The following is a 19,082-nucleotide window of genomic DNA, read 5'->3' on the forward strand; positions in this document are numbered from 1 at the left end:
TGTAGGCAAGTCACTTAACTTCTCTGTGCCTCAGTTCCCTCATCTGTAAAATGGGGATTAAGACTGTGAGCCCCACGTGGGACAACCTGATTCCCCTATGTCTACCCCAGCGCTTAGAACAGTGCTCGGCACATAGTAAGCGCTTAACAAATACCAACATTATTATTATTATTATTTCTTTCTACCTCTATCAAAAGCCTACTGAGTAAAGAGTCCCTGGAATTCAGGTGAGGAGAGAGCTGAGGACTTAAATTAAGGAGCTTCCACATGATGAGCAGAGATAATTACAGCCTAGAGGATTCCCACCCACCCACAAAAACACATACAGCTGCCCTCCAGAATTTTCTTGCTATTCTGATAGGGCAATACATCTTGGCCCTTGAAGAGGTCTTTTAAAATACAAAGAGTTTTCAAAATATGAATCATATCTTGTTGCTCTTACATTAAAATCACATCTTGCAGAGTGATTTGAATAGGTATCCAATATAACTTTTTTTTAATGGTATTTGTTAAATGCTTATTATGTGCCAGGCACTCTACTAAACACTGGGTAGATATGAGGTTGGACATAGTCCATGTCCCATATGGGATATGATGTAGAATCTCCATTTTACAGATAAGATAACTGAAACATAGAGAAGTGAAGTGAGTTGCCCAAGGTCACACAGCAGACAAGTGGCAGAGCCTGCATTAGAACCCAGACCTTCTGACTCCCGGCCCATGTTCTTTCCTCTAGGCCAGGCTGTTTCCCAAATCTCTTAATTACATTGCTTCCACCAACCTAAAATTCATTTTATTGTTTGTCTGGCTCAATAGTTTGTAAGTTCCTTGAGGGCATGGATCATATTTACCATCTTTGTTGTACTCTCTCATATGCTTAGGATAGTGCTCTGTATATAGAAAACATTCAATATTGATTTATTGTGAAAAATCAGATAGGACCTTACGCAAATGTGGAAAAAAACATCAGAATGACAACCAAGCATAGCAAATATTGAAAATTCCCCTCAAAAATTGAAGATCCATTTTCAGTGAAACCAACTTGTCTACAAACTCTAAATCCAGTTGGGTTGAGAATAAGGATAGAATCTTGAGGTCATGTGACAGGGTGTGGGTATGTTTAGGAAGAAGAATAAAGAATGATTTTGTGTAATTCAGCATGCTAGTGATTCACTCTCTGATAACAAGATGGCATCTTTAATCAGTAGAAGTTTGAATTTTGGTATTTAATATTGATTTTGATATTTCATCGTAATTCCAGCCATGCTGTGCTGCTGCCCGATCAAATCCACTTTCCTTGGTAAGGTTGTATGCTTGTAATTTTGTCACAAACTCTGTTGTTTATAACTTAGAAGTTGTACTATCTCAGCGATAATTAGAAAGCAGGATGTGCTCAAAATTGGATTGCTGCTGAACTGTAAATGAATTACATGGGACAGACTCACTCTGAATTATTCTGACATCAACCAAATCTACACTGTTCCTAAGCAGGTACCAATTTAGTGATTAGTAGCAAATTATGTAAAATGTGTCAAATTTCAAATGATACCAAAGAGGCAACTCAGATACAAGATAAACAGCAGACTGGAAAAGCATGGGCTATTGGTTCTAATTTCAGTTCTTTACTAACTTGTTCTGTCTATGCTAAGCTCTTAGGCTCTGCCTAATGAAGTGAAGAATTGAGACATTTATCCAGATAATTCAAGCCAAAAACAAAACTAAACCCAAACTCTGCTACTGATGCTGGCGAAATTATACAGTTCAACTGACACCACTAAATTCACTGCATAGTTTTCACCTCTCCACTTTACAACCCTTGGGACCTTCTGGCTATTTCTATATCCTCATCCTCATCGTCATAATTATTAGTGTTTCTAAGTGCAAAGCACTCTACCAAACATTATGGAGAATATTACAGAAGCATAATATATTATCACTGTCCTCCAAGAGCTTACATTTGAATTGAGTGGGCAGACCAAGGAAAACTATTTGCCAATGGTTGGAGCAAGAGAAAGAAACAGAATTTATAAGAGGAGATAGTAGGAAGTCATATAAGTGTATCAGAATGAAATAGGTGAATAAACTCAATGTATGAATAAAAATATGCATTAGCAAAGAATTGCTGAGGATAGGAATGAAATATGTAAGTGTTAAGAATGATGTAGAGTTGATGTGACTGGGATATAATGTATTGTTCAGGGAAACCTTCTCAGAGGAGGTGGAATTTTAGGAGGGCTTTGAAGATGCAGAGCTCTGTAGGGTGATGGATTATGTTGGGAAGGGATTTTCAGTCAAAGCAAGCAAGAGGAGAAAAGGTCAAAAGTGAGATAGAATTGGGGAGGAGGTGTTCAGGAGAGGGGTGAACAATTCGAGCTGGGAAGTAGCAGGTGAAAAAACCATTTTATAAGGCAAGCAACCTGGAATATCTGATGTGGAGGGAGATGTGTAGCCATCAGAAGTGTTTGAGGAGTTGAGAGGCATGCCTAGTAATGCTTAAAGAAAATCACTTGCATAGCATTGTGCAGTTTATCCTGGAGGAGGGAGAGGCTGGAGGCAGAGAGACCAGGTTAGGAGGCTGATAAGGTAATCTATCTATTGTATGACAAGATGTCGAACCAAGATGGAAGCCATCTGGACTAAGATGAAGGACTGAGTCTTGGAAACATGTGGCAGGATTTAGTAGCTGCAATGAATGCCAGAGGTGAAAACTTTAAAACGATGATAATGAAATAGTTCCTTCAGCAACAGTTCTAAGGAATAAAACACATATTACAATTTGACAGGCTAGTCACTGAACTCAGTACGGGAGAAGGTGAGGAGGTGGGAGGGGGCAGCTGAGTTGAAGCAAAGGGAGACTTGGGGGAAGAAAGAGAAGAAGCTGGGATGAAATCAAGTCGTGGGGAAGGGGGAAACTGGTAAAGAAGAGGGCATAGAAATAAATTCTCCTGAAGGGCTATGACTCAATCGTTCTAAATCACCAGTTTGATTCTCTCCCAAATCCCCTTCTCCCAACTCTCTCCTCCTTTTTCAACCACTGGTTGTTGAAAAGCCAGATATTACTCACACACTCATGGAAATTGTGAGGGTGAGTCAACATCTTTTCTGAATTAATACAGAAGATACATCCCCAGACACACAGACTCTGCCACGAATGAAAGTGGCATTTTCAGTTCAATAGCATTTACTTGTTGAACTGATATTCTAGATCCTATTTTACCCAGCTGAAATATGTGCTACCTATTGAAAATATAAAGCTGCATATTGCATCTCTGGTTTTTAATTTAAGAATTGAAGCCAAGGGAAAAATGCTGTTTTCACGGGAATACAAACACTTAAAAGAATAGAAAAGGCACCAAGTGGTTCATAATTCTTTGACTACCTGGCCAGCGACAGTCAAGGTTTTAAACCACTGTATTTGGACTTTAGAATAAGGTTATTTTATTTTAAACATCACTTCATTCCTCCTGGTACCATTAAGAGAGAATATTGCTTTCTTTCTGGACAAGCAATTCATTTTGAAGAGATAAAAACCTTCTCAAGCACAAATATCCTAAAAGCACAGAAAACATTTACAGTTGTTTTTTTTTTTAATCAAGAAAGATTCATATAAAATCTATTTCACACCTGTCTAGCAGGGAACCTAACACCATAAAAAAGAATGGGAGGAATTATTTTGAAAACACTTGAATGTCCTCAGTCCAGATAAAATGCTCAGTGAAACCACAATTTGTCAGCATTAGTTCTGGTCTTGAATATTCCAGGGCAGAAATGTTCTCGAAACATAGAAGACTTAGTCTAATGCTTTGTTCCTAAATACAGTCTAGTCCTTCTGAGAGCTTTACAAACACCCAGCAGGCTTTGAGGTAGCATACCAATCTGTCACTCCTCTCCAAATACGCACAAGATAGCAGGAAGCATCTAAAGCTCCAAGTTTAGCCATGTTACTCTAGGACTACATTTCCATATAGGAGGACATTTCTTACCTAGTGGCCCACCCTGCCTAGTTCAGGTCCCGCCTAATGCCACCATGCCTTGCTTTGGGCTTGATATTCATTTATCCTGCTCATAACGACATACTCATTCCTGTACCCAGAATTCCTCCACCTCAAAGGGTCAGATGATTTTGTTGGATGCCATGATCCAAGCTGTTCTGTGTGATTCAAAAGGTTCAAAGCGGGAAACTGAAGACAGTAGGCCGGGCAACCGTTTGACTTACTTTATACACAGTTCCGAAGGCCCCTGAGCCCAGCACCTTGACTCTCTTCAGCTCCGTTTCTTTCAAGATGCGCAGCTGGGCCTGGTTGGGAGCAGTACCACTTGGGGTCAAGGGTTCCACCAACTAAAATTGAAAAAAAAAAAGGATTACATGCAAAGCAAAGAGGAATTCCCCCTGACTTGTATCCATGGTTATAATATTTATTACATGCTTTCTATATGGCCAGAACTTTGTTTAGCACACACACATAGCCAAGTGCTTAGTACAGTGTTCTGCACACAGTAAGTGCTCAATAAATACGATTGAATATACAGACACATACACACACACAGATATATACAGGCAGCACTTTTTATTATGACAAATATGTCCTTAAAATTTTACTTCCGGATCGGAATGAAAGATCCCTCCAGCAGTATTTGTCGAGCACTTTGAATTCTCTGTTAATTCTGTGGTCAGTCCAACACACAAATTTAGAACTCGCTTATCTCATTTCAGGACAAGGCACTTGAAAAGGCAAATAGAGAAACGTGGATGTTTGAAAGAGTCTCATTGAGCTCTTCGGGGCTGTGTCTACTCTGGCTGCATTGTTTGATCCCATTTTATAAAAATAATTGGGTAGTTTTTATTCAGCTTTAAAAGCACCACAGGTATGAAACAAACTGTACTTTGGTGATTACAGACAATGTGTCTGGTTCACATGTCTGTATGTGTGTCCTGATCCACAAGGGACCAGAGACAATGGATTACTTTTATAATTCACTTCTTGTATATTCTTCTGGAAGGTGGACATGCTAATTAAAAATACTCTGCAACTGATTCAAGGACATAAAACTACTGTTCATTCAACTATCACTGCAATTCAATTCTGTAAATGTTCCAGTGAGGTCTCTGCAGCTTTCCGCCAGGACCAGCTGTCAGTAAGCTTCATAACAATCAATCAATCAGATTCATTGAGCACTTAATGTTTAATCAACCACTCAATCATTCAATGATATTTACTGAGTGCTTCCTATATTCTGAGCACTGAACTAAGTACTTGGGAGAGTACAATACAACAGAAGTAGCAGACACGTTTCCTACCCATAAAGAACTTACCATCTAGAGGGGGGAAAAGACATTAATGTGACTAAATAATTTATAATATATAATTTAAAGATATGTACATAAATGCTGTGGAGTTGGGTGTGGGGTAAATATCAAGTGTCCAGAGGTCACAGATCCAAATGCATAGATGATGCAGGAAGGAGAGCAAACTGGGGAAACAGGGCTTAAATGAGGACGGTCTCTTGGAGAAGATATGAGAGAGAAGATATGACCTTGATAATGCTATGAAAGTGGAGAGAGTGGTGACCTGGAGGACATTCCAGGTTAGGGGGAAGATATGGGAAAGGTGTTGGCGGCAAGATAGATGAGATCGGGGCACAGTGAGTAAGCTTGTACTAGAGGATCAGAGTATGTAGGCTTGGCTGTAGTAAATTAGTTAGGTGAGGTAAGATGGGGCAAGCTGACTGAGTGCTTTAAAGCCAAAGGTAAGGCGTTTCTCTTTGATATGGAGGTGGGCAGTCATTGTAGGTTTTTGAGGAGTGGGGAGAGATGACCAGAATCCTCTCTGTTGTGTGACCTTGGACAAGCCAGTTAACTTCTCTATGCTCCAGATGCCTCATCTGTAAAATGGGGATTCGATACCTAGTCTCCCTCCTACTTAGATTGAGAGCCCCAAATGGGAGAAGGATGGTGTTTGACCTGATTGTCTTGTGTCTAGTACAGTGTTTGGCACAGAGTGAGCACTTAACAAATACAACAATGATTATTAAAGGGGCCATGACTGAGCTCACTCAACCCTGGCCAAACTCAAGTCTCGCTCTAGGCTTGCAGTGAAAAGGAGTGCCTCTTTAAGAAATGAAATTAGAAGGATGCATTTTCAACCCAACAAATGTCTCATCTTCCCTTAGTGAGAGGGAAATAATTAAGGGCTACTCCTACTCAAATTAGTTTGAAACCACCACAACATTTCCCAGTATCTGTTTCCAAGCCTGAGTGCTTTGTGCTTTCCAGCTTGGGGCCCAATTATCATGCTCGATGAGCATGGAGGCCTACTTAATTGGGAAACAGAGTACAGTGCATAGGTAAGAATATCAGTAGATGGGAGTTACTTTATTAAGAAAATACATAATGAGGACCACTGGCAAGAAGCCCAAAGTAGTTTACTAATTTCTATCTCCCCTTCCCGCCCTCCACATTCATGTTCAGCAGGGAATGTGTCTACCAATTCTATTGTATTTTACCCTGCCAAGAGCTTAGGACAGTGATCTGCAAACAGTAAATGCTCAATAAACATTTATGATTGATTGACTGATTGATTCAGAACTACTCATGGTGTTCCTGGAAACCACTTGTTCCCCACCCAGCAGTGTGGAAGCAGCTGGAAGATGAAAAGCAGCATGGCCTAGTGGAGAGATCATGGGTTTGGAAGTCTGAAGTACCTGGGTTCGAATCCCAGCTCTGCCAATTGCTTTCTGTGTGACCTTGGACAAGTCGCTTACCTTCTCTGTGCCTGTTTCCTCAACTGTAAAATGGGGGTACCTGCTCTCCCTCCTTCTTAGACTGTGAGCCCTATGTGGGACAGGGACTTTGTCTGACCTAATTAACTTGTATCTACCCTAGTGCTTAGAACAGTATTTGACACATAGTCAGTGCTAAACAAATACCTTAAAAAATACCATGAAAATAAATGTGAACACTAAAAATTAATTCCCTGCCAGTGCATGAACAACAGGGGCTGAATTCCACCCTACATGCCCCTGTCAATTCTAGCTGCATATCAATCCATCAATCGATCAGTGGAATTTCCTGAGCACTTACTGCATACAGAGCACTGCACTCAATGCTTGGGATAGTACAACAGAGTTGGTGGACATGTTCTCTACCCACAGAGACTAAATATACAACTCAACTGAACAGGTCTATAAACTCCTTGAGGGTAAGGATGGTGTCTACCAACTCTATTATATTGTACTCTCTCATTTGCCTAGTGCAGTGTTGTGTACACAGAAAGAGCTCAATAAATACTATTGATTGAATAATTATGGGTGAGGAAAAACATTCTGTCTCTCTGGTCTTCATTTGATTGATTCACTAGGTGTGCTAGGTGCTTGGGAAAGCATAATACAGCAGAATTGGTAAACACGATCCTGTGCACAAGGAGCTTATAGCCTATGGGGAGTCCTTGAAAATCTCAAAGGGACAAGCACCAGATAATGATGGTATTTATTAATTGCTTACTTTGTGTCAAGCACTGTTCTAAGCACTAAGGTAGATTCAAGTTAATCACCCTGGGCACAGCCCATGTGGGACTCTCTGTTTACATAGGAGCTAATCCCCACTTTACAGAAGAGAAAACTGAGACACAGAGAAATTAAGTAACTTGCCCAGATTCCCACAGCAGGCAAATGGCAGAGCTGGGATTAAAACCCAGGTTTTAACTCTAAGTCCCAGGTCTGCACTTTATCCAATTGGCCATATTGTTTCTGGAGACGCACCAGAAGTGTGAGTTAAAACTCCTTTGGGGCATGCTGCTTAGTTCTTGTGATTTGCTGCATCTGAATCTGAAGAACTAGAGGAGTTTCATATCATCAAGTAAGATTTCTCTCATTCTATATGTGGCTATTAGTCACCACTGAATGAAAATTGGGAATCCGAAAATGTCACCAAGCCCACCTGACGCCTTAATCCTTAAAACTTCCCTGGAACTATTTTTTCCTTTTATCTAGGGAAACTATCTTCTTCATCTGGACACAGCATCTGGAATAATGCAGCCATTCCAAATAGCTTAGTACAGTGTTCTGCACACAGAGCTTAATAAAGGCACTTGATAGATTGATTGACGACATTACTTTGGGCCCTATTTTTTCTGCATGCTAACAACAAAATCCAGAACCCAAACATCTGTGTTTCCTCCCACTCTCCTATTTACACCTGCTTTCAAGACATTCTGCTACATTAAGGAGAAGCAAGAGCAGACTGTGCCTCACCTCAGTCTCCAGGAATCTCCTCAGAGCTCTCTTCTTCTTAATACTCTTCCGCCGAACATAAACTGCAAAAGTCAGTGCCGTGATGACCAGGATGAATAGTCCGCCAATCACACCAGCTGCAATCAGGGGCGTCCTGACAATCAGAATGGAAAACTCACTGTAAGGAGAGAAGGCTGGGTGGTGAATGAAATTGAATGTGTGGAAACTTGTGAATCTTGTAAGTCACAAGTATGAGCAGCGTGGCTCAGTGGAAAGAACATGGGCTTGGGAGTCAGAGATCTTCGAGTCTCGATTCTGTCACTTGTCAGCTGTGTGACTGTGGGAAACTTCTCTGTTTCTCAGTTACCTCATCTGTAAAATGGGAATTAAGACTGTGAGCCTCATATGGGACAATCTGATTACCCTGTATCTACCCCAGCGCTTAGAACAGTTCTCTGCACATAGTAAGCGCTTAACAAATACCAACATTATTATTATTATTATGAGTTGGCAGTAGAACAGGGAGGTGCGAGTCAGGTTTTTCAAAGCCTACATATCGGTTGCCAACATACTTTACAAAAATTGAATGTTGTTGAGGTGAGAACACAGAGCATCCAATTTGGTGGGTAAGGGCGGGGATCAGATCTACCAACCCCTCTCCTGAGCACATAATACAGTGCTGTCTAGACTGTGACCTCATTATGGGCAGGGATTGTCACTCTTGATTGCTGTATTAGACTTTCCCAAGTGCTTAGTCCAAGGCTCTGCACACAATAAGCACTTTAATAAATACGACTGAATGAATTAATGATCAAAGGGCTCAATAATTGCCACCGATTTATTGATTGCAATGGCTGAATGGATACACTCCACAAAAAGAGAAGCACATGGAAGGGTTTCAAATGATCGTTCAGTATCAACTACAATTATTTAACTTTCAGTCTACAAAACCAGGGAAATACAGAGCTCAGTGAAAGGAACAGGGACTCAGAAGACGTGTCCCAAATCTTGAGGGGGAAATAATTCTCTAAACATCAGGCTTCTCTAAACTAGGGATGCAGAATGGACTAGTGGATAGAGCAAAAACCTGGGAGTCAGAAGGCTCTGGGTTCTAATCCCACTCTGCCATTTGTCTGCTGTTGGATCTTGGGCAAGCTACTTAAATTCTCTGTGACTCAGTTTACCTTATCTGTAAAATAGAGATTAAGACTGAGAACACCATGTAGGACATGGACTGTGTCCAACCTGATTATTTTTCCCCTCTAGGATGTAAGTTCACTGTTGGTGGGAAGGTGTCTACCAATGCTATTATAGTCTACTCTCCCAAGTGCTTAGTACAGTGCTCTGCACACAGTAAGTGCTCAATAAATATGACTGATTTGTAGGCAGGGGAATTTCCCCAAAGGCGGTCCTTGAGACTCTGAAGGAAGAAGGAATGGACAAGATCTAGTTTGGTCCCTTTCAGTTTTTTAATGGTCTTCTGGGGCTACAGGGATCTAGAAGTCCTCCAAATGTTCATGATGGAGCCTAATGACAAAAGATAATCCAGGGACATAGGAGTCTGTCAGAGGCGGGAGCAGTGTAGAGAGGAAGATAACTAAGATGGATCAGGAAAAGGCTGTAGGACTCCTTTATACAAGATTAAAGTATTGTTTGTCCACTCTCCATTCAGTTGTGAGCTCCTTGGAAGTGGGGGATGATATATGCTTTGCTTCCTTTCCACACCACCCCCTAAATTCTTAGTACAGTTTTTGACACTCAGTGAGAACTTAATATCTGAATACACACTTGTGGCCTAGTGAAAAGAACATGAGTCTAGGCGTCAGAGGACCTGGGCTCACTTGCCTGCTGGGAGATCTTGGGCAAATTACTGAATCTATCTGTCCCTCAGTTTCCTTGTCTGTAAAATGGGGATTCAATGCGTCTTTTTTCAACAATGAGTCCCACTTGGGACAGGGGCTGTGTCCAACCTGATTAAGCTGGATCTGCCCCAGCTCTCGGTATACTGCTTGGCACAGAGTAAGGGCTCAACAAAAAACAAAATTATTGCCACTGGGAAAGAAAAGAGGAGGGAATGGAAGATGGCAGGAAGTAGAGCTAAGGATGGGATCCTGGGGGAACAGTATTAGAAAGGTTAAGGAATGTCTACAACACATGTGAGGCAATGAAACAACAATGGAAAGGGAGTTCAAGGAATGTCCTTCCAGATAACAGGAGTTCCCTCCCACTGTGGTAGTGGTGATAAAGGAAGCTCAGGTCTGAGCTCCCCAAAGTCACCCCTCCCCCTTCTGCCCCCCCCCCCCCAACCCTCTCCCTCACTTTCCCATCTTTCCCTGCAGTATCATCAGAGGGGCTCCTCGCAAGTGCCACCCCTCCACCTGTGCTTCGGACCCCATTCCTGGTCACCTTATAAAAACCATCGCCCCTTCCCTCCTCCCCTCCTTAACTTCTATTTTAACTGCTCACTCTCCAATGACTTCTTCCCCTCTGCTTTCAAACATGCCCATGTCTCCCCCATCCTAAAAAAAACCTCTCTCTACCCCTCTTCCCCTTCCATTTATCACCTTATCTCCCTACTACCTTTCCTTTCCAAGCTCCTAGAACGAGTCGTCTACACTCGCTGCCTAGAATTCCTTAACTCCAATTCTCTCCTGGACCCCCTCCAATCTGGCTTCTGTCCCCTCCCCTCTATCGAGACTGCTCTCTCAAAGGTCACCCATGACCTCCTTCTTGCAAAATCCAATGGCTCCTACTCTATCTTAATCCTCCTTGACCTCTCAGCTGCCTTTGACACTGTAGACCATCCCCTTCTCCTCCACACCTTATCTCACCTTGGCTTCATGGACTCTGTCCTCTCCTGGTTCTCCTCTTATCTTTCTGGCCATTCATTCTCGGTCTCCTTCGCAGGTTCCTCCTCCCCCTCCCATCCTCTAACTGTTGGGGTTCCTCAGTTCTTGGCCCTCTTCTGTTTTCCTTCTACACTCACTTCCTTGGTGAACTCATTCGCTCTCACAGCTTTAACTATCATCTCTATGCAGATGACACACAGATCTACATCTCTGCCCCTGTCCTCTCCCCCAGCCTTCAGGCTCGTATCTCCTCCTGACTCCAGGACGTCTCTACCTGGATGTCTGCCTGTTACCTAAAACTCAACATGTCCAAAACTGAGCTCCTCATCTTCCCTCCCAAGCCCTGTCCTCTTCCTGACTTCCCTATCCCTGTGGATGGTACAACCATCCTTCCCGTCTCTCATACCCACAACCTTGGTGTCATCCTTGACTCGGCTCTCTCATTCAACCCACACATCCAATCCGTCACCAAGACCTGCCGGTCTTACCTTTATAATATTGTCAAGATCCGCCCTTTCCTCTCCATCCAAATGGCTATCTTACAGGTACAGGCTCTCATAATATCCCGGCTGAATTATTGTGCCAGCCTTCTCTCTGATCTCCCTTCCTCCTGTCTCTCCCCGCTCCACTCTATACTTCATTCCGCTGCCTGGCTCATTTTCCTGCAGAAACGCTCTGGGCTTGTCACTTCCCTTCTCAAAAACCTCCAGTGGTTGCCTATCAACCTCCGCATGAAACAAAAGCTTCTCACTCTAGGCTACAAGGCTATCCATCACCTTGCCCCCTCCTACCTCTCCTCCCTTTTCTCTTTCTACTGCCCACCCCATAGGCTCTGCTCCTCTGCCGCCCAACTCCTCACCGTTCCCCGTTCTCGCCTATTCCGCCATCAACCCCTGGGCCACGTCCTCCCGCTGTCCTGGAATGCCCTCCCTCCTCACCTCTGCCAAGCTAATTCTCTTCCCCTCTTCAAAGCCCTACTTAGAGCTCACCTCCTCCAAGAGGCCTTCCCAGACTGAGCTTCCCCTTTTCCCTCTGCTCACTCTGCTGCCTCTCTACCTCCCCTTCACCTCCCCTCAGCTAAGCCCCCTTTTCACCCCTTTCCCTTTGCTCCTGCCCCTCTCCCTTCCCCTCCCCTCAGCACTGTGCTCATCCTCTCATTTGTATATATTTTTATTACCCTATTTATTTTGTTAATGAGATGTACATCCCCTTGATTCTATTTATTGCTATTGTTTTGAGATGTACATCCCCTTGATTCTATTTATTGCTATTGTTTTTGTCTGTCTCCCTCGATTAGACTGTAAGGCCTGTCAATGGGCAGGGACTGTCTCTATCTGTTGCCGATTTGTACATTCTAAGTGCTTAGTACAGTGCTCTGCACATAGTAAATGCTCAATAAATACTATTGAATGAATGAATAAAGGAAATATGGTGAAACAATTCAGGAACTACTATTAGCAATGATCAGGACAGTAGTCCCAGAGAGCTGAGCAGGGAGAAATATGAGGTGATCTGAAGTATCAGTCAATCCATCAGTGGTATTTATTGAGCACTTACTGTGTAATTAGCACTTAGCAGCCCTTGCATTATGTCCTAGATTTCTGATAAGTAGCATTTCTGGACTGAGATCTCATTTTGAGGATCACCAGTCTTCTTTCTTCCTAGCTAATTCTACCTGATGGTTCAATAATGTTTTTCCTGTTTGAAAATACTGAATAATGAATGATAACTGTGACCTACATCAGACCAATCAGTAAAATATTCCATTAACTATACTATATCAATTTGGTACTAATAAGTGATGTCTGTCCAATACATCAGATGTAGTCAGTAAAATGCTTCCTTAACTACATAGTATGTCATTTTAGTTTCTAATAGTTTTAGACTTCCCTGAACCTGAAATTGTTTCTGATTTAGAACTTGTCTATAAGTTAAGATTGCACTCCCACCTGTACAATCACTGTCTCCAAAAAATATCCACATTATGAGGACTTACTGAAAAAGTTTCCCCTCAGTGGCAGGTCGAAAATGGTGATGCAGAGGTTTGCTGGGTCAATTTTCAAGAACCGTCTAAAAACCAGCAGTGAAGAACTAAAGTATTTCTGGAGTTCCAGCCTTCCATCATCCATCCTCTATACTGTAAGCTTGTTTTGGGCAGGTAATGTGCCTGTTTATTGTTGTAGTTTACTCTCTCAAGTGCTTAGTACAGTGCTCTGCACACATTAAGTGCTCAATAAATATGATTGAATGAATGAATGGACGTTATGATATCTCTATATAAAATGGAATCAATTAATCAACAATATTTATTGAGCACTTACTCTAGGATGAGCACTACACTAAGCACTTAAGAGAGTACAATAGAGTTAGTAGATATGATTCCAAGGAATTTCCCAGTAGGGGAAATCACCAAGTGCTATGAAGGTAATCGATTAATATTTGTGTTGAAGTGATAGTGAAGTGATAAACTGGCAGAAGAGGGAGAACCAGTATGAGGAGGTAAGAGACTTATCAGCATGGGACTCCTGGATGAAAAGAGATTTTAGAGGGTCACTGAAGTGAACTTTCAGATGTGAAGTGGTAAGGAATTCCAGGCAGAAGGAATGGCACAAATAAGATTTCACAGTGAAAAGGATGAGAAGGCAGGAAAAGTCCTGAATCCTTTCTTTATTCTGGGTAGTTGCAGCTAAATACAATTCTTCAAAGGAAATGGAAGTGTATTGTATGGATTTGCTTAGTTTCCTCATCCCTATTAATTGTTGGCCTATTATATCTATCCTGTTTCTAGAAAACCTAACTGATGAATTGATAGAAAAATGTGTAAGATTTGTACTTGGGCTAATATTGTGCTATCTAGATACAAGGTCCCAAATTCCATAGAAAAATAATTAGTGTGTGATTTCCATATCTGGAAAGGTAGAAGAATAGTTTAAAAACACCGAATAGACTGGTAAGTGTATGGACTCTGAATATTCCTTGCACACTAGCCATTAAAAAATAAAAAATTCAGAATCATGCATGCTCCAGAAATAGTTCTGGATATTGGGAGCTGGGAAGTAGAAGGTAGAATAGTGTGGAAATGGAGCAACAGAAGCCATCATTTCTCATAAGAAAACTCCCCATTGCTTTCCCTTACCCCTCTAAACAAAGGTAATGCCATGAACCACTAATTTGGACCAGGTTTGGCGCACAGTAACCACCAAATGCATTCAATAAATATTACTTCTTCTATTACTGTGCAGCCATGGGAGGGTAAAACTCTCCAGTTCCTTACTCCGATGTCCCTAAATGCTGCAGTGACAAGGCCACAGGACTGACTATTTCTTTTAAGGTTGGTGCAAGATTACCAGGTCCGACACACAGCCCTTGAATCATATAGGGCTCTCAGTCAAAGAGGTCGAGGAAACCGCTAGCCTATTCCCATTTTATAGATTAAGAAACTGAGGCACAGAAAGGTTAATAGACTTGCCCGAGGTCACACAGCAGGAAAGCGGTGGAGCATGGATTAGAACCCAGGTCCTCTGGTCTCTCATCCCACAGTATTTCCTCTAGGCCATGTCAAGAGTCAGTGGTCACCGCTAGAGGAAAAGGATGGAGAAGCAAGTAGCATGGGCCAATGGAATGAGCAGAGAAACCCCAGATTCTCAATTTAGCAAATAGTTCAAATCTCTTCCCAGGCCTGTCTCCAGAGAGGCCAAAAAGTCACTCAATGGACTGATTTAATCTGACCTCCTCTCTTTTCCTCTTACCACTCTCTGGTGAAGGGGTAAACTGGCAATGAAATGACTAGGCGATTGACTTAATAGGCAGCATAAGGGGAAGTAGTGATTGAAGATAATCAGTCCCTCAAGATTCAACAGGCAGCACTTCTGGAATCTGTTTGCTTTTTAAGAATAAATGCTGAATTGCTGATTCATCAAAGGAATTAAATCACTTGTGAGAGGAAAAAAAACCCCAAAACAGTAGAATTATAGATTCCTAAGAATTTTTTTTCCCAGGAATTCATTTTTTTAGCTTTAAAGGTCATGTCTCAGATAGTGGCTTTCTGCCTACAGTCATAAGCCCTTTCTGAGTGAGACTTTTCATTAAAAAAAAGAAATCATTGGATGTTTGTCATTGCCCTGAAATGAAATCTGATAGTGAGGCTTCCACAGTCTAGGAAAATGGAAAAGATACTGGTAGGGCAGCTAAAAAGATTTGAGGCTGTTGTGGGCAGGGATTTTCTCTCTTTATTGCTGTATTATACTTTTTGAGTGCTTAGTATAGTGCTCTGCACTCAGTAAGTGCTCAATAAATATGACTGAATGAATAACAGAAATTATTCAAAGTTAGACATCCTTAAGGCAGTATGACTAAGAGAAAGGGAAATCCATCTCACGGTGTCCATCAGTGCTTGCTTCAGTGTGGCCAAGTGGAAAGAGCACAGGCCTGGCAGTTCAAGGACCTGGGTTCTAATTCCTGGCTCTGCCACTTGTCTGCTGTGTGACCTCAAGAAAGATGTTTAACTTCTCTGTGCTTCAGTTTTCTCACTGGTGAAATGGAAATTCAATACTTGGCTTCTGTCCTTCTTAGGAGGACCTCAGTGTGAGGCAGGGATTGGGTCAAACCTGAATATACTGTATCTACCCACATTCCTAATACAATACTTGGCAATTAGTAAGGACTTAACAAATACCATAGTTATTATTATTATTATTACATCCAAGGGCCACCATCACACACATAGTTTGCATTAAGATCTGGTTCCAGAATATTCACTGTCATTATTTTAACAATAAGAGCTCTTGATCCTGGAATTAGGCTACTGAAATGAGAGCCCTGCCCCAGTCCTGGGACTCTCCAAAGTTATAATTCATCTACCCCAAGATACCCTGAGCCACAGGATACTCCTTGCCATAGGTTTCTTGTGAGTAATCAGTGTGAATGTCCCCAAAATCACTAGAGCTAAACATCCAGATTCATTTATAGTTGCTCTCTGGCAGTTTATGGGAATTTTGAGTTGGGGATGAAGTCTTCCAAAATAGTGGCTTCTGGCCAGTTCATTCTTTAAAGTCTGTCCCTTTTCAGTCAGTGTGTCTTCTAAAATCCCTGTCACCTTTTCAAAGTCTCCTCCCATTATGGTTTGTTTACATATTTTCAAGAAGCAGTGTGGCCTCGTGGATGGAGCATGGTCCTGATAGAGGACCTGAGTTCCAATCCTGGCTCTGCCACTTGTCTGCTGTATGACCTTGACCTCATCTATAAAATGTGATGTAAAACTGTGAGTCCTATGTGGGACATTCTCTTTCAAGTTTTCCCTGGACTTTTCCTACCATTAGTGTCTTCTCCAGAGAATTAGTTCTCCTGATTATGTGTCTAAAATATGTGTTCCAAAATATGTGACTAACAGTCTAAAAAGAGAGAGAAGAGCTAATTAGTTCCCATTTTACAGATGAGGAAACTGAGGCACAGAAAAGTTAAGTGACTTGTCCAAGGTCACACAGCAGACAAGTAGCATAGCCAAGATTAAAACTGAGGTCCTCTACTTCCCAAATCCATATTCTATATAGTAGGCCATGCTGCTTCTCAGCAAAAGAGTTCACAGCAGTTAGAATCTGCAAATTTAGATATTTTTGTGACATTCACTATGCTTGCAAAGGTTAGAGGAGAAAACGAAGTCAACTGCGAGGTGGAAAGGGAAACTTGGGTCACAGCCAAGAACATTTCATCCCCTATCCCATCCAGTGTCTTCCCAAACCACACATTTAGTTTATTCAAATCGAATAACTAAATGAATGGAAGCTTAGGGAAGCCTGTTTTTGTCACCCTCAAAACTAGCTATTGCAATAATTCCTGCACATCCAAATGAATTACTAAATTCTCTTTGAAAGTGGAGTTTCAAACAAGGACAATAAAATGAGTTGCAAATGAGTTTAGCTAATTCATTTCAATAGGTATGCTTTATTCTTAATTGGCTAATTTAAAACTTGAAGTAGAAATCATAGCCGCATACACCCTTTCACTGGATATAATTACTGGGCTTAACCACTTAAAATTGCAGCTTGTTGTCCTACATCTATATTGCCCATACAAGAAAAGAATACGTTATAATAACTTATTATATAGCTAAGTATCTGGATGAACAGTGTATAACTTGCATGGAATTGCTCAAGGTTTGGGGTGTGTTTGTGTTTGGGTATGTGTGTGTGGGTGTGTGTGTTGTGTATCATTATGTGCTTTTATGGTAATGTATTCATGCCCCATGAATTTGGACTAAAGAATGAATACCGAATAATTCAAAAACTGAGGTTGGCAGGTGCTGATATACACCAGAAAGACAAGAGTTTCAAACCTATTACTTCTTGGAGAGCAGCACTTTTTGTAAACTTAAGAAAGGATGTGCTATCTTTAGTAACTGACAGAGATTTTATTTCCAGAACTGCAGGTTAGTTAAATGGATTAATTTTTATTGTAAAATATGCCAAGTCAGTTCCTGTATAATTTGGATTGATTTATCTGTGACCAAATGGCAGCTCAATCCACTTGATTGTTTCAAAGGTGAAACCAATTCAATCCTATTGAAAGGCAATAACTCCACTTGGGGGTAGATAATAGATAATCAGATTGGACACAGTTCTGGTCAAGGGGCTCACAATCTAAGAAGAAGGGAGAGTGGGTATTATTATCCCCATTTTACAATAAGGAAACTGAAACTTTATTAACATATTCATTAAGCACTTATTATGTGCCAAGCACTGGAGTGAGTTCAAAAACCCACATTAGGCAGAGTCCACTAGACTCAGAATCTGAGAGGAAGGGAGAAGAGCTATTTCATCACTACTTTGCCGATGAGAAAACTGAGGCACAGGGAGCAAATATGTCTCCCCCAGCATCACATAGCAGGCCAGGGGCAGACCAGGATTAGAACCCGTCTCCCGACTCTCTGTCTTGTGCTCTTTCCACTAGGTCACAGATTTGTAGTAGCCTCATTTTTGCTGGCTGCAGAGGGAAATGGGAAACTTTCCAATAAAAATTTATCAAGTACCCATCATTTATTAACCTCTTTAAATCCTTCTTGAGCCCACGAACCTCATTCCCAATCTCAATTTTTTCTTATACCACCATCCTTCCTGTTTCACAAGCACATAACCTTAATGTTATTCTCTCTTCTAACCCATATATTCATTTTGTCACTAAATTCTGTCAGTTGGACTTTCATAACATTGTTCAAATCCATTCTTTCTTCTCCATCCAAACTGCTACCACATTAATCCTATCCCACCTTGATTACTACATTAGCCTCCTTGCTGGGCTGCCTGCCTCCTGTTTCTTCCAACTCCATTTGACACTTCACCTGCTGCCCAGATCAATTTTTCTACAGAAATGTTCAGCTATGTTTCCCACTCCTCAAGAATCTCCACTGGTTGCCTATCCAGTTCTGCATCAATTATAAAGTCCTTACTATTGGCTTTAAAACATTCAGTCATCTTGCCCCCTCCTACCTTACCTCGTTGCTTTCCTACTACGACACAGCTCACTCACTTTGGTATTTATTGAGCACTTACTAAGTGCTTGGGAGAGTACAGTACAACAGAATTGGCAGACACGTTCCCTGCCCATAATGAGCTTACAGTCTAGAGGGAGAGGCAGATATCAATATAAATAATGTATAATATATAAAGATATGTACATAAGGGGAAAATATCAAATGCCCAATGCTATCCTATTCACTATACCTATATCTGTCTATCTTGCCGACAACTTCTTGCCCATATTTATTCATTCAATCATACATATTGAGCACTTACTGTGTGAAGAACACTGAACTAAGCATTTGGGAAAGTACAATAAAACAATAAGCAGACACATTCCCAGCACACAATGAGCTTAGAGTCACACTTCTATCAATCAATTGCAGAGCACTGTAATATATTCTTGGGAAAGTAGGAAATAACAATACAACAGACACATTCCCTGCCCACAATGAGCCTTCCCCCCATTATCTGTATATTTCAGACAAAATGC

At 41.4% G+C, this 19,082-nt stretch overlaps 1 protein-coding gene across 5 annotated transcripts in view; it reads right to left on the reverse strand.

Moving 5' to 3' along the window:
• ERBB4 (erb-b2 receptor tyrosine kinase 4) overlaps positions 1-19,082 on the reverse strand; it is a 1,160,668-nt gene that overhangs the window by 220,297 nt on the left and 921,289 nt on the right. For all 5 annotated transcript variants that reach the window (XM_029069455.2, XM_029069453.2, XM_029069454.2 and 2 more), the window contains 2 exons: positions 8,251-8,383; positions 4,217-4,339 (listed from right to left, as the gene is read on the reverse strand). In XM_029069455.2, coding sequence (XP_028925288.1) covers positions 4,217-4,339; positions 8,251-8,383 — 256 coding nt within the window. The remainder of the gene's footprint in view (positions 1-4,216; positions 4,340-8,250; positions 8,384-19,082) is intronic.

This window comes from Ornithorhynchus anatinus, chromosome 7 (assembly GCF_004115215.2).
Source record: "Ornithorhynchus anatinus isolate Pmale09 chromosome 7, mOrnAna1.pri.v4, whole genome shotgun sequence".
In the NCBI taxonomy this organism is placed as follows: domain Eukaryota; kingdom Metazoa; phylum Chordata; class Mammalia; order Monotremata; family Ornithorhynchidae; genus Ornithorhynchus; species Ornithorhynchus anatinus.